The sequence below is a fragment of the Glandiceps talaboti genome, chromosome 1, assembly GCF_964340395.1.
Source record: "Glandiceps talaboti chromosome 1, keGlaTala1.1, whole genome shotgun sequence".
NCBI classification, from domain to species: Eukaryota; Metazoa; Hemichordata; class Enteropneusta; family Spengelidae; genus Glandiceps; species Glandiceps talaboti.
In genome coordinates, this window is record NC_135549.1 from 13,650,066 (window position 1) to 13,665,569 (window position 15,504).

Sequence of the window (15,504 nt, forward strand, 5' to 3'; positions counted from 1 at the left end):
TTGTTGCTTTAAAAGTGAACAATTGTGAATATTATGAATGAAAGAATATGACCTATTGTCACTGTGTGTGTGAATTATGCAGGTCTATGTTTGTAGGATTTTCATATTTATGGACATTTGTATGGACCAGATGTTTCATCAAAGAAGATCGAGCAACTGAAATTTGAATGCTTGGGCTGTAAGCATTATACCAGATGTGTATAATTTATGTGTTGTATGAAATAATGAGTGCACTATGCCGTGTTGTATAATTTTTCATGTTTTAGAGAATTATGCAGGACCTGGTCTATATTTGTAGGACTTTGTATATCATTATAATGTAAAGGCTCTGAAGGACCATATGTTTTATAGCAAAGGAACTGTATTTGGTGTGTCATATAAGAAGCATGTAATGGTAGGGCAGTGTAGTAGCTGGTCTTTTCAGTTTGTTGAATATTTAATGAAAATCAGTCCAACCATAGAGAATGCACACCTCATTGGGAGGTTAGATCTTGAGGAGATAGGTATAAGTTCAATACAAAATGACAAGACTGACTTGCTCCCAATGAGGTTGAATTTAAAAGTTTTTAATTCTTTGTCTTGGGCTGGCATGTTGAATAAATTAACATATTAATTAGGTAATATCAGCTTACTTATAAAGTAATGCTGCAGAGTGTAAAATTGTTACCAGTGATGTACTTTTTGAAAGAACATTGTTTTAGCAGAGTTAAAATACTCAAATTGTGTTAAAGCAGTAAAATGCCATGAATACAGTACTATTATGTAATTATGTTTTGGATGATATCTAGAGAGTGTGTTAACCTGTGAAGTGGAAATTAAGACTTTAGGAAGAAATAAGACATGTAAATATACCAGAATGATGTAGACTTAGACCATAGACCCTATACATGTAGGGTCTATGCTTAGACTAACTTCAATATATATACACAGTTTTGTTGAAGCTAGGGAGTCAGGTTAGATAATAATAAGTAATAGGATTAGACCCCCTAACACACCTGGTTTGTGCCATTTAGAACCATTGATTGGACTGTGAGCTGCATAGATTGCCTCATAAAAAAATGGATTGAACTTTGATATTTTTGTAGAGAATAATTAGATACTGGATAGTTTATGAAAATGTGGATTTTAGAAACAATGAAAATTTTTGTAACTGGAGTCTATCCAATCAGTTAAAGTTTGATGGATGAAGCAATATTCTATTACGGTAACATATAATTAAATATCAGTTTAATAACATATAGTGTTCAGATAATCTGATATTTAAAAATAACAATTACCAATGTTTTCTGATAAATATGAAATGTATTGAACATTTCAAGGATATGACCTACATGTGTATAGAATTTTTTTTTTTCAAAACACACTTGCAGCCCTGCAGGGGACTTTGCATAAATCTGATGATGGTGTGTATAGCGGGTAGAGAATTTGAATTTATACATAAGTGATTGGTCGTCAAGATTGTTGGTTATGTACGTAGTAATCTTCGTAACAACATCATTTGCAATGAATGGTGTGATATCACAGTGTAGATTGAATAGCCGGCAACACATATACCGTTATAGTTCTTTTTGTATCCATGCTGTATCCTCTTAGCCAGTAACTACGTTGTATCCAAACACTGATAAATCTCATAGTCTTCAAGATACAAAGACAAGTGCATGATTTAATTCATGTAATTATAATGATCACTAGACAGTGATGAAATGGAGAGTTAATATACCAATAAAAGTCAACAACAATCTGACAAAACTCAGGTACATGTATGTCTTTGTACATGCTTGTTTGTTTGTTTGTTTGTTTGTTTATTAGTTAGTTAGTTAGGTTTTTTTTGTGTGTACATGTTTGTTTTTATTTATTTATTTGTGTGTGTGTGTGTGTATGTATGTATGTATGTATGTATGTATGTATGTATGTATGTATGTATGTGTGTGTGTGTATGTGTGTGTGTATGTATGTATGTATGTATGTATGTATGTATGTATGTGTGTGTGCGTGCATGCATGCGCACATGCATGCATGCATGTATGTATGTATGTATGTATGTATGTATGTATGTATGTATGTATGCGTATGCATGTATGTATGTATGTATGTATGTATGTATGTATGTATGTATGTATGTATGTATGTATGTATATGTATGTGTGTATGTATGTATGTATGTATGTATGTATGTATGTATGTATGTATGTATATGTATGTATATGTATGTATGTATGTATGTATGTATGTATGTATGTATGTGTGTGTGTATGTATGTGTGTATGTATGTATGTATGTATGTATGTATGTATGTATGTATGTATGTATGTATGTATGTATGTATGTATATGTATGTATGTGTGTATGTATGTATGTATGTATGTATGTATGTATGTATGTATATGTATGTATGTACATTTGTATGTATGTATATGTATGTATGTATGTGTGTGTGTATGTATGTATGTATGTATGTATGTATGTATGTGTGTATGTATGTGTGTGTGTGTGTGTATTTCTTTATATGGTAATAAATATAATGTTCAATACAAGTCCCAATCTGCATATGTAAAGTATAAATATTTTCTGTCCATTTGATATCAATTTTACTGTGTACGTTATATGCGTTAGGTTCAATGCGTAACGGTGGAAGATAACAACCGTACAACAGATTTTGTGCAGTGTTTATTATACACTGACTAGCGAATGAATGAACAAAAGCTAAGAGTGCTGTGGGGTCGGGGGTGGTGGTGGTTAATAACTGGAATTTTCTAGTCTGGAATCGTTGCTTTCCGTTTACAGTGTGTAGTATCTTGGAACGTGTGATGGTATTAAACTTGCGGCTTCGTGTTTTCTAATTACCTTTCGAGCTATCTTCCTGTAGTAGACTCTAATACATACTAATGTATCGTTTACTTGGCTTGATCGAAAATATGAATTCCCTGGATCTTTACATTCTAACACGTCATGTCATCGAACTATTCATATATTATACAAACGGTTAAGTTCTACCAATAGCATGTATTAAGGTTGATGTATGCTGAGTAGAACAGGTGCACTTTACTATGCTGCTACGAGGCTCTGTCTTGACTGAGTTTTCAACATGGAGTACCAAATGAATACAAGTACTGACTTCTCATAATATACAAGTAATTGCTGTATCAAGCGTTATTAAATCGCCTTCAACCGTTGACAATGCATTCGAACAAAATATGTCATTCGTAACTAAAGTATGTATACATATTATAGGCTTTTTTTTATCAAGGAGGTTTAAACGAAAGTGATATCGATGATATCAGGAAATTTAAAGATTGTCTTCACAACAAAGGCGGACTTTACAGAATATATCTTGCGTCGACATCGAGTATAATGTATACACGAAATAAAATATTTGATAAGCAAGTACTATTTGTGTATATAGTTGAAGTATATCAAACATGTATAACGTTTGTTGACTGTGTTTCTTTGGTTTCGATGGTCTAACCAGGGTTGAATTGGGAGACTCGAAATAATCAAAACTGGCTCCGTTTACGTCATGGCGGCTGCATTGATTGATGTATTTACGTGTACTAGTACATATATATATCAGTAACAGCAGGCTGGAATCATGACCTTGCAATGACCCCATGCATACCACTCTCACTGTGTGGTAGGTGTATAAAAACAGACCCTTTGTTGTTATTTTTTGACAGCAATGTTTCAGAGTGCGCAGTATTTTGTTTCAATTTTTAAAGTGTTTTGTAGACATTGCATTATTGGAGGAAAGTTGACGTAACTTTAGAAACAAATATACATGTAAGCAACATGAACACAACAGTTTACTCTGAACACTGTATTGGTGAAACTGGGTTTCCATGTGCAGAAATTCACCTGCTAAAATCATATGAAATCGTATTACTACAATTAAGTTTCGAAAACATATCGAGTGATTACCTCAAGATTTCGCTTATATGGAAATCGATGCAAGTAACATGATGCATCAACTTGAACTTGGTATTCTGAGCCTGTAATTAATTATGTAGTTATTAATTATTCAAATCCCTCACATTCTCAATAAATGAGCTATAGAGTAAGGAGCGATTGTTTTTATTAGTGGCCATTCAAGTTAGTGGAGTTCAAATATCCCCATCGATTGTCGAAGAGACACCAACAACTCAACAAGTGTCTGAACATGTACATCACATGCAATTTTCCCATGATCTATCGACTGTGTGCATGCAGACTAATGGTATTGTTATTCAAAAATAAATCTTTTTGTCTCCTAATTTTGACTGTTTTTCTAATATTCAGAAGACAGTAACAGTAACAGCAGGTATCCGTAATCCTTCAATTGCGAGTACTGCATTATAACTCGTGGTAGAGGCCAGGTGTACATGTCTTTGGGAGCTCTCACTTACGTCTAGGGGTCACCAGGAACTATAAAAAAAAACAGTCTCTATTCATGCATCTACAGTTATGCACTGCACTGGCAGTCTTAGCTTAGTGTCGTTGTGATCACGTGGTAACGCCAGTAACCTCAACCGTAAAGAAAGCCCATTGTTGCGTATATTGATTAAACTATTTCTATATATATACACGTAGTACACTGGTATACATGTATGAAGTTGTTTAAGGGCTTTGTCATTATGTTTTGCAAGAGGGACAGTCATGTTGTTTCTTCAGATTGTATCAATTGTGTTTCACTTCAAAAAAAGTATTACTGAAAACTAAATGCTATTCTATATTGCCAACCACATGATATGCTAGGGCGTGTGGAAAAGGTTATTCCGTTCCAGTGACAGTCTTTGGCCTCAGATTGTTCTAGGATATTAGTCTACTACGTTGACTTGCCTGATCCGTTGAGTCGATACCATGTTATAATTTAAGCTTACCGAGGTTTTTCACCGTGGAAAATGTTTACAAATGTGTTAAAACTGTGGACTGCACTGCTGCAAATGAATAATCAACTCGCTATAATTTCGTCAAAGCTAGAATGTTCTCCATGGCAAATAGAAATTTGCAATATGTGTGGAATATGATATTATTTATAAATCCTAACCTCTGCTTCTTTTTATCAAACGGCTTCCGTAATAGAAAAATAAATCATTCTCAGATATTACATCAGCGCGAGAGTGTTTTTAGGAAGTGTAGTACAGGGATTGTGACTCTCAATGGTGGCACTGGATTTTCGAATTTCACTTCCACTCTCTCGGCCCTCGGTAACAGTGTGTTGGATACTCCCTTCGTTGAATTAAGGGTGGCCTTGTATCAGACTCGTGGACAAGATGGCGAAAGAGGATGACAATGTCGAAGGTGAGGGCGAGGGAAAAGTCTACCCTGAGAAGGAAAGAGGTGGTTTATTTATCAAGTACCTGGTAGTTCTCATCGTTGTTATCTTGCTAGTCGCATTTTTCATAATTGTTATTATAATGGTGTATTTCCTTCATCCGGGCTGGGGTTGTCCAACCAAGGGCGATGCTCTGCCTACTGCACAATTGCAGACACGGAAACCATTCGAAGGTAGATTACCAGACACTCTCAAACCAACCAACTACAGAATTAAGATCCAGCCATACCTGGACGAAGAAGACGGTGATAAACGGTTCTTATTTGACGGGGAAGTTGATATTTCTATGAAGTGTGAGAAATCGACCAATGTCATTACATTACATGCACTGAATCTAAACATTGATGAAGACACGGTGAGAGTCAATGAAATCGACACCAATGAAGACATAGGTGTGAAGGATATCTCCACGGATGAGGAATACGATTTCTTTACCGTAAAAACTAAGAAGAAGCTACAAAGTGATAAACAGTACAAGATTTCTATGAACTATGTAGGATTATTGAACAATTCTGACATTGTTGCTCTGTACTTAGGTTCGTACAACGTTGGAAATGAAACCAGGTAAGTATAAGTTTAGAAGTAACCTTAACTTTATACAACGTGAACTTCTCCTTCAAAAATCATCAGAACTTCCCCAAAGGAGGGGGCAAGTTGCACAAATAACTCTCATGAATTAATTACTTTTAGTACGTAATGACTGTACCATGCATGCTGTCTCGATAAATACTAGTATATTGATTATTTGAGATGCACACATGTATCTGAACAAATCAATGTCCCGTTCAGACGTACCCCAGTTTACTATTTAGACAGTCAAGTGTAACTCGAAATTTTTACAGTTTGAAAAGGGGTCATTTTAAGCATGACTGGACATGACAGTCTGGATAATATACTTTCATTGCAATGATGGGGGCTTTCGATAATAGGTTATGGGTCAGTCAAGAGGGGGTGTATGCCTAGACCATAATTTACAAATAACTGAGTTGGACTGACAGGAAGACAATAAGGTCTATATCAGTAAACATAGCATGTCCAAAATGAAAGAGAGACATGTCCAAAAACTTAATAGTGCTCACACTCATGTGCAAAGGAAAGACACGTTATAATTACAGGTCGACTCATTGGTTGAGTCAGTCGACAGATAACCAAAGAAGTCTTGACTGCCTTTATTGAAACACATTCACTTTTCGATTTGAAAGCCATATATTGTTATTTAAATTTGTTTCCTCTAATGGTATGTGGTCTTACAAAATTGTAGTAGTACTACCTTCATGGTTTGTCCTTGTTGAGGTCATACTTGGTATTGTGTTATTGTTGTCATGAATGCTGTACACCACACACTCCGTTTGTCAACATCGGGTCACGCCGTATCGTTATATTTGTTATATTTATTAGTATAGTTACATGTACACCTCGTGCATAGACCACTCACAAGTAGGGTAGATACCTCGTGTTGTGTTTGCCAGTCCTTCCAATGTATTTACGAAGATCGATATCCATTAGTATACCTTTCTCTTACACATGAATTTACAATGCATTTCCACGGAATGTACATGCTACTACGTTCATTGTTATAGTCGTGGTATTCACACTGTAAGCCAGAAAATATTTCGAACATGTAGGCCTCTACATTTACTTTGGAAATATTCCGCAAATTTACATGTAGTCGCATAGATATCTGACCAGTGTAATTTACCACGAAAATGGACATTGGTTCAAATGTGTCCAAAATCCTGACAGTACTTAAAGAAATTAACATTCGCTTTTTATTGCATGATTTCCCGCCTGTCGACCTTTAATCATGGTGAGATACGTCTACTGCAAAATGTAAAAATCATAGCTTAACCGACCTGACATAGAGTTTGGAAATTAGACTAAATTAAATATTCCCTGCCTCAATTTCTGTCCTTATCATAGGTATGCAGTGGCCAGTCAACTAGAACACGTGTTTAGCCGTCGAGTATTTCCATCGTTCGATGAACCAGCACTGAAAGCTACCTTCGATATCATCATCAAACATCGAACCATCAGATCAGCTTTGTCAAATATGCCGGTAATCAGGAACGAGACTGACGGCGACTGGAACACTGCGTACTTCGACAGAACCCCTGTCATGCCTAATTATTTGGTGGCTGTAGTAGTGTCAGACTTTGTTTATAAAGAGAAGACAACAAAATCGGGGGTTAAGGTATGTATGGTTTTCAAATGCAGAAACACTTCTCACATGACCTTTACAATTCGATATATGATTTGACAGTCATGGTTAGAACTTGATTCCTCTCATTTCTCATATTAACGTTAAAGTTGTTGTGCAATTTAGGACAACTTATAGACATAAAATGCACTTGATTGACATTGACAACAAGTTCAACTAAATATTACAATAGACCTGTTGCCGGTTCCAAGATGCATTGCGCGTCTCTCCATACAATGTTGTGTACTCGCGGAGGGGTTTGCACACGTTACTCACTGAGGGGGATGGTCGTCACCTGACAGTACCCTGGGTTTACCAGTAAAATCACCCTTTGTCATTGATGGCTTTTAGTCTTTTTTTTTCTATAAAATTACTCGTAATCAAAGAGGTTAAAGTGTCTTTCCATCATTTCCTGATGAAAATGTTATTTCAAACTTAATAAAGACAAAACAATAAGCGACGTCGTATCGCGCAATGCATCTTTGAACCGGAAAATCGACCATTGTCAGTGTGTATGAAATCTAACGTTTAATTATAAATTATTTGTATGGTTCAAACAAGTGGTGATGTGCGAATGGACCGATGTGAGATCCAGACACGCACATTCGCCTCGAAGTTGCCGTATCATTCTTGGATCACCTTGATGGCCCAGAACCTATCGTAGTTTGGACCATGTTCAACTGATATGAAGTCCTGGCAAATTATCAGTTCAACGTTAGATTGTACAAGTCGGGCTTAATTCCCTACAAATTTTCGATTCAGTATTAATTACATGGCGAATTGTTTTTCTTAAAAAATTCCCATTTCAGCTACGAACCTGGGCAACGCGGGAAATGATTAACGCTACAGACTTTGCACTTGATTTTGGTGTTGCAACATTGGATTACTTCGAGGACACGTGGAATATATCGTATCCTCTACCAAAACTAGGTAAGTCAGAGATACACTTTTCATTTGAGAATAGAGAAAATAATACTAAGATATTTGTTTTAATTAATATTTTATAATCAAGTTCTGATTATTTTCTGACACATATCACCATTCCCATCTTACATATGAATCTAATGTCTGCTATCTATCACTTTACTAGATTGATTACATTTTACAAATTTATATCATTAGATATGGTTGCCTTACCGGTGTTTAAGTTTGGTGCCATGGAGAACTGGGGTCTAGTGGTGTACAAAGAGACTCGGCTGTGTTATGACAAAGATGTCAACACTCCAACAAGAGCCCAGAGAGTGGCACTGATTATTGTTCATGAATTAGCACACAAGGTGAGACATACGTGCATGGTGACACTCGGTACGAGTATGTATATGACAGAAAAAAATGGATTCAAAAGATCTTCTACGAGCATGCGCATTTGAAGGCCAAGTTAGGATTAGATGTGGAGTTGTCTGGAGGCGGTATTCTTATTAAAAAATGTCAATCTCAGATTTAGTCTACTATAACGTTGATACAGAACAAAAGAGCGATCCTGACAGTGTAATCCTTATGGCTACACTGATGAGATAATACTAGGACTGAGATCCTGGTCTGGCCTTGAAATTAAACGGTAAAGAGAAAATGTATATTTATTTTGATCTCAGACCACTAACGAATTTTTAACGAGTTTACACAGGCTTTTTATTTGGATCATCAAATCTCTAAAAAGTGATATTTTTTACGAATATTGTGAATATTTACAATGTAAATAATAATTCTCCAGGTAAAGACCATGACATTACGATTAAAGCGGTGGAAAGGTTGTTGACAACTCCATAATCCTACGTATGAAATGTAATGATATTCATTGATTTACTTGACAGTGGTTTGGTAATTTGGTGACCATGGCGTGGTGGAGTGATACCTGGTTAAACGAAGGCTTCGCCAGACATTTTGAATTTTTTGTTGTAGATTTCATCAAACCTACGTGGAAAATTGTAAGTTGTATAAAGAATGTATGTTTTAAAAAGTTAGATTTAATGGTAATAATAACGCCACTATAGACACTGTGAATACCCGGCAAAATACACGTAAACACACGTAAGCTTAATCGTTAAACTTTATTGGGTTGTCATGGTAATTATGGATTTTTATCAAAATCTACAGAGTCATTCTTATCTCAGAGGAGATTAGCTGTCTACAAAGCTTCATCCGCAATTCATTTACATGTTGTCTTGGTAACAATCAAACTACACAACATGGATGACAAACACGATAACTTCCGTCCAATATATATAATATATGAGTTGTTTTACCCGTTTATCTCACTAAATCTGTACATCAGTACAATGTTTCTTAGAAACACTTTTATAAAAATCGTTATATTTCTGCTTCTAGTACGAACAGTTTTATCAAGATACGGTGACTTTCCAGTCGTTCAACGATGATGCCAGCAGTGAGTCGCATCCTACGGTACAGCCACATGTCGGATGGGTCGACGATTTATGGACACAGTTTGATACCAGAGTTTATGAAAGGGTAAGTGTCATTCTATGTATAATGGCACTGTCATCTTTACAGAGTCGTCAAGGCTCTTGACCTTGTACTTGATGAAGCTAGTGTCTTCCAAAACATTCAGCGGTAGCCTATTATTTTGATCACCCTGTAGTGATCAAGATTCGTTTTAATTTTATTTGTCCCATATATATATAACGTGGCATACACATTATAATTATTACTGTAACAATGGAGGTCATTTCAGAGTTTGATGAAATCGTAAACTGTATGCTCTTTTCCAGGGTTCTCATATGATCACGATGATGCGTTGTTTCTTAGGAGACACCATTGTTTTCGAAGGATTCAGAAATTACCTCAGGAAGCATAGTTATGGGAATACATACAGTGATGATTTATGGGCTGCACTGACTGAGGTAAATGAAACACTGTTCATATCCGATTTCAATATTTTTCCCTGCTGCAATATGTATTTAAATATCAATCGGTGGATCTGGATAGGTGGGGAATAATGTTTAACTTCTCGGTTAACTAGGGGCGAAATGATAAAATTTCGACGAATCAGCGAGACTCAGTACGTTAGTGACCAGAGAGATCATATTAGGCGAAAAAATCGCAAACCTACATTGGTCTACATTTAGCAAACGAAAACAATAACAGTGTACGTTTTTTTTTACTAAATCACATATATTTTTTACGAAATACATATTCTTCAGACTGCCAAGGAATCTGGTGTCAATATTGATATGAAAGAAGTGATGGATCCATGGCTGTTACAACTTGGCTTTCCAGTGGTGACTATCACACGTAAAGACAACACAGTAACGATCGAACAAAAAGTGTTTCTTTTGGACTCTGAAAATGAACTTCCTGACGCCCCGGAAAAACTAGAGTGAGTATTCCTACTATTGTACGTAAACTATCCGCAATATAATTTATTGTAGTTCTCAAAACGGTTTAACGGCATAGCTCTATAGATTATTGCACCAGGGCGATTCAAATATCAACTCTTATTGTTGAGTGATACCACACATTCTTCGATGTTTTAAACTTGAAATAACCCCACCCTACTCCTCGTGTGAATCAATATTGTCTGTCCATGGTGGTTCTCCTTCAAAGTTTCTAGAAGTGGTACTACTTCTTCTTCATTACATTGCTATTTGCCTTCTTTTACAGTTACACCTGGAATATTCCATTGACCTACGTCATCTCAAGTGAAATGATACCTTACGATAACCCAACTTTGACATGGATGAATAGAACATCAACAGGTGGGTGTTAAGGCTTGGGCCAATTTCAATACAAGCGCACTTAATAATGTCATCAAGTGCGCTTGCATTGTGATATTCAAATTGGGTGATACTGATTTTAATGCCAGTTCTAACAGAATCATCAACAGGTGGATGTTGATGCGTGAGCTAACTTTAATTTAATACCGTTATGCATGCATGCACACCATACCATGTATGTATAGTGATTTTGTAATACGAGTTCTATGTTATAAGGTGACCACTGTTGCAGATCTACCTAATTTAGTATTTCAACTCTATTTTCTCAGAAACCATCGAATTAAACAATGCAACATCTCAAGATTGGGTACTTGGGAATATCTATCAACGTGGTTACTACAGAGTCAACTATGACCTTGATAACTGGGAGAAACTGATCCTACAACTTAGTATGAACCATGACACAATTCCAGTACAAAACAGAGCCACGTTGATAGATGACGCTTTTAATCTCGTGAGATCTGGTGACCTGGAGGCAATATTGGCATTCAGAGTAGCTGATTATCTGAGAAGCGAACGAGATTATTCACCGTGGAAAGTCTACATGTCAGACATTAAATATGTCAGCAAACAATTGGAAAAGACGCCCTCGTATGGCTACCTTGAGGTATTGTAACTTTCAGAAACATATTTTTTTATATACAGTAATATGATAGACTAACAGATCGGCCGTTGTTGGCGAGGTCTAATCTCCATTTATTAGGACAGGCAGATAAGCCTGGACCGATGACGTCATTACAGTCTATAGGACAGGCTGATAAGCCCGAACCGATGACGTCATTACAGTCTATAGGGCAGGCTGATAAGCCCGGACCGATGACGTCATTACAGTCTATAGGATAGGCTGATAAGCCTGGACAGATGACGTCATTACAGTCTATGTGATGATGTTATATATATATACATGTATCCCTGCTAGCTAGGACAACAACATGAACCGAAAACCTGTCTAGTCTTGTGATTGTCTTAAGACATCATTAAAATACCTTGTTACAATTGGTTGAGAAATACAAATCGCCACTAAAAGAAATCTAGACAGGAAGACAACCAATCTCACTACTAGCAATGTCAAGCATAGAATTGTGTATTCTGTTATTATTTCAGCTGTACAGTCGGGATTTAGTCAAACAGTTGTATGAGAAGGACGAGTGGAAATTTCTGGTATCCGACTCAGACGACATCAATCATGTCAAATAGTAAGTAACCGTCACTAAGCATGATTTGAATCTTGTAGATTTCATGACAGTGGTTATTGTAAAATCAGCTATATATATAATTTGATAATCTTGATATTTCAAGTATTTTGAACTGAAGACCTTTTCTACAAAAAAGAAAATTTTAATTATTACAAACTCAACATGCACACGTGGAATATAACATGAATGACACTTAACAATTTTATAAGATACATCCCGTCTTTTATGTTTCAGTCATGTGAAAGTACTTGCCATCGACCGTGCCTGCGAGGTAAATAGTGAAAAATGCATAAAAGAGGCTAAAAACGTATTTTCTAAATGGAAGAAAGATAAAGTAAAGAATGAGTAAGCATTCCTTTGTCCTTCTCATTAATATGAACCATGTACAGTCGTATAATTTCGCTTGAAACATCTTCATATCGTTTACTGTCTGTCTGCCTGCTTGTCTGCCTGCCTGCCTGCCTGTCTGTCTGTGTGTGTGTGTGTGTGTGTGTGTCTGTCTGTCTGTCTGTCTGTCTGCCCGCCTGTCTGTCTGTCTGTCTGTCCGTCCGTCTGTCTGTATGTCTGATGTTTGTTGGTTGGTTGGTTGGCTGGCTGACTCATTCATTCATCATTTATTCATCATTCCCATCATTTCCTTCCTTCATCCGTCTGTCCGTTCGTTTGTTCGTTCGTTCGTTCGTTCATTCATTCATTTAAGACATTCATTCATTCATTCATTCATTCATTCATTCATTCATTCATTCATTCATTCATTCATTCTAGTCACTACATTACCATTTTCACCATTTTAGATCATGCGTAATAGAATTTTCTTTTATTTACTCTGTCAGAATTCGACAAGATGTCAGGAAAACAGTGATGTGTACAGCTATTAGACATGGTGGACAAGACGAATGGAGATTTGCCTACAAAGAACTTGAAAGGACCAATGATTATTCCCTGAAAAGTGATATTGTAACTGGTTTAGCCTGTACACAGAATGTATGGCTGCTACAGAAGTTTATGGATGACGCCTACCAGCTTTATCAGAACCAGTCTTCCAAACCAAGTAAAGAGAGTGGCATACCAAACACACTGACTACCGAAGATGAGCCACTAGATTTCTACAAAGTCACTGAAAAAGTGCGAGACCAGTCTGCTGTCGGACATATGGTCGTAGAAGACTTCGTGATGAGCCATTTTGATGACCTTCTTGCAAGGTTAGTATATAGTTTTCTTTTTTTTTTAAATTTGAAATGCACAAACTAAAAGGAGTTCACTAATTATACTAGATGCAAGAAAAACAATCTCATTAATTCGGTTCCTTTTTCTTTTTCATTTTCAGCGATGAAGGTAAAGCCTTTTCATCAATCTGGGGACTAGCCGATAGAATGAATACCGTAATGCAGCTGAATCAGGTAAGATGTGGAATAGAACTAGAAATCAGTAGGGGAGGGGCCGGTAGTCTCAATTATGTATTAAGAAACTGTAGCATTTAGGGGCAAGACCAATAGTTCAATGTAGGATAAACAACTCAAATCTTTTAGTTAGGGCTCAGACTCCCCCCCCCCACACCGATATAAAACCCATGGTGTGGTGAGAAAAATGCTCTTGTATTGATACTTTGATGTATTTCAAGACCATGTGTTTAGTATTGTAAATTTTTCCATTTCTAGATTTGATGACATTTTTAGAAATATTTTACATTTAGGGGCACATAAACAGATTCAGTTACAAGAACAGTCGTTTCTGTACCATGATAACTAAAATGGTTTACTGCACCCCACTCTAAAAGAATTCGAATTCTTTTTCATCGTACATCAAACTATTTATCTCGCCCCTATGTCAGAAAGAATGAGGCACGAGTGCCTTTAATTTGTTGTTGTGATCGCAGTAATACGTACATGTACAGGTAGCATGACTCGAAGGTGACCGCTAATGTTTTTTGTACAGACATGCTATATTGAAATTATTTAAAATGTTTCCAACACAGTTTTCACTTCCAATGACATTCATTAGACATATCTTTGTTCCTGGTTACAATATGAAAAAATCAGGGAATAATAATTTTGTATGCACGGGCATTATCTAGTTTTTAAAAAAATGCCTTTTTGATGAATATTTCTAATTGGTATAATGCATGCCCTTTTCAGCTTGAAGACTTTGCTCGTAAATACAACGATATGCCTGGAGATCAAGTGAAGGAGTTCTACAAAGCTCAACGGAAAGTTAAAGCTAATATCAGATGGATGGACAGGAATTATGAAAAGCTAGAACAATGGCTGGAAGATAAAACGAGAGATATATAGCAATAGTACCTGATGCATATAATTGCAATGACTATTATGCTGTAGCCACTTATTAGATTTGTTCTAAATTAGAGTTTTAAAGAAATGATTTCAGGATATATGTACTCAGGAACAGAAGTCTATTTTATTCCATGAGAAATAATTGACAATCATTCGATTTATTGTGTAGAATTATGAAAGTTTTTCGTCCACTTTGAGACTTAAAAAAAATCATAGTATTATATTTTGAATTTTCTATTGATTGCCTGAGATGTGACTATTTGAGTTTCAATCCTTTGTTGATGACAAAGGAATTACTCCATTATTTCATACTTAGGATTTAGCCCAATGACGTGTTTTTTTCTGTCTGTAAATAAAGTATGAATGATTGGTACAGCTTATTTTCATCACTGGACATCAATAAACGGGACATGTATGTATGTATGTATGTATGTATGTATGTATGTATGTATGTATGTATGTATGTATGTATGCATGCATGCATGCATGTGTGTATGTATGTATGTATGTATGTATGTATGTATGTATGTATGTATGTATGTATGTATGAGCATATTTATTCGGGACAGAAGTATGCTCATCTATATATTGTTTTATTGAATGTATCATTATTTCTCATTTATGGTGGCATAGAACTTATTCAATCACGTGATGGCAGTGATGTTATACATTAAATGTAGAATTTTAGTAACCCAATGATATATGATGAACAACTAATTTATATTTTATTGGATGATTCAATAATTTGATCTGCTTATTTTCAGTCATGGTGAAAAAATAA

General features: G+C 35.9%; 1 protein-coding gene across 1 annotated transcript; it reads left to right on the forward strand.

Moving 5' to 3' along the window:
* The first annotated feature begins 5,246 nt into the window (after positions 1-5,246).
* On the forward strand, positions 5,247-14,803 carry LOC144433402 (aminopeptidase N-like). Its single transcript, XM_078121711.1, has 15 exons — positions 5,247-5,872; positions 7,229-7,499; positions 8,315-8,435; positions 8,628-8,782; positions 9,317-9,430; positions 9,831-9,971; positions 10,232-10,363; positions 10,664-10,839; positions 11,124-11,218; positions 11,506-11,843; positions 12,341-12,432; positions 12,667-12,777; positions 13,266-13,634; positions 13,760-13,832; positions 14,568-14,803. Exons 1-15 carry the CDS (start codon positions 5,247-5,249, stop codon positions 14,721-14,723), a joined length of 2,970 nt encoding a protein of 989 aa, XP_077977837.1. The 3' UTR covers positions 14,724-14,803.
* Positions 14,804-15,504: the final 701 nt, after the last annotated feature.

Bases quoted from the DNA above. Each gene is read 5' to 3' on its own strand.
- LOC144433402 (XM_078121711.1), top strand. From the start codon at position 5,247: ATGGCGAAAGAGGATGACAATGTCGAAGGTGAGGGCGAGGGAAAAGTC. The intron at 11,844-12,340 runs GTATTGTAACTT...TTATTATTTCAG, and splicing joins CCTCGTATGGCTACCTTGAG to CTGTACAGTCGGGATTTAGT. The intron at 12,433-12,666 runs GTAAGTAACCGT...TTTATGTTTCAG, and splicing joins GACATCAATCATGTCAAATA to TCATGTGAAAGTACTTGCCA.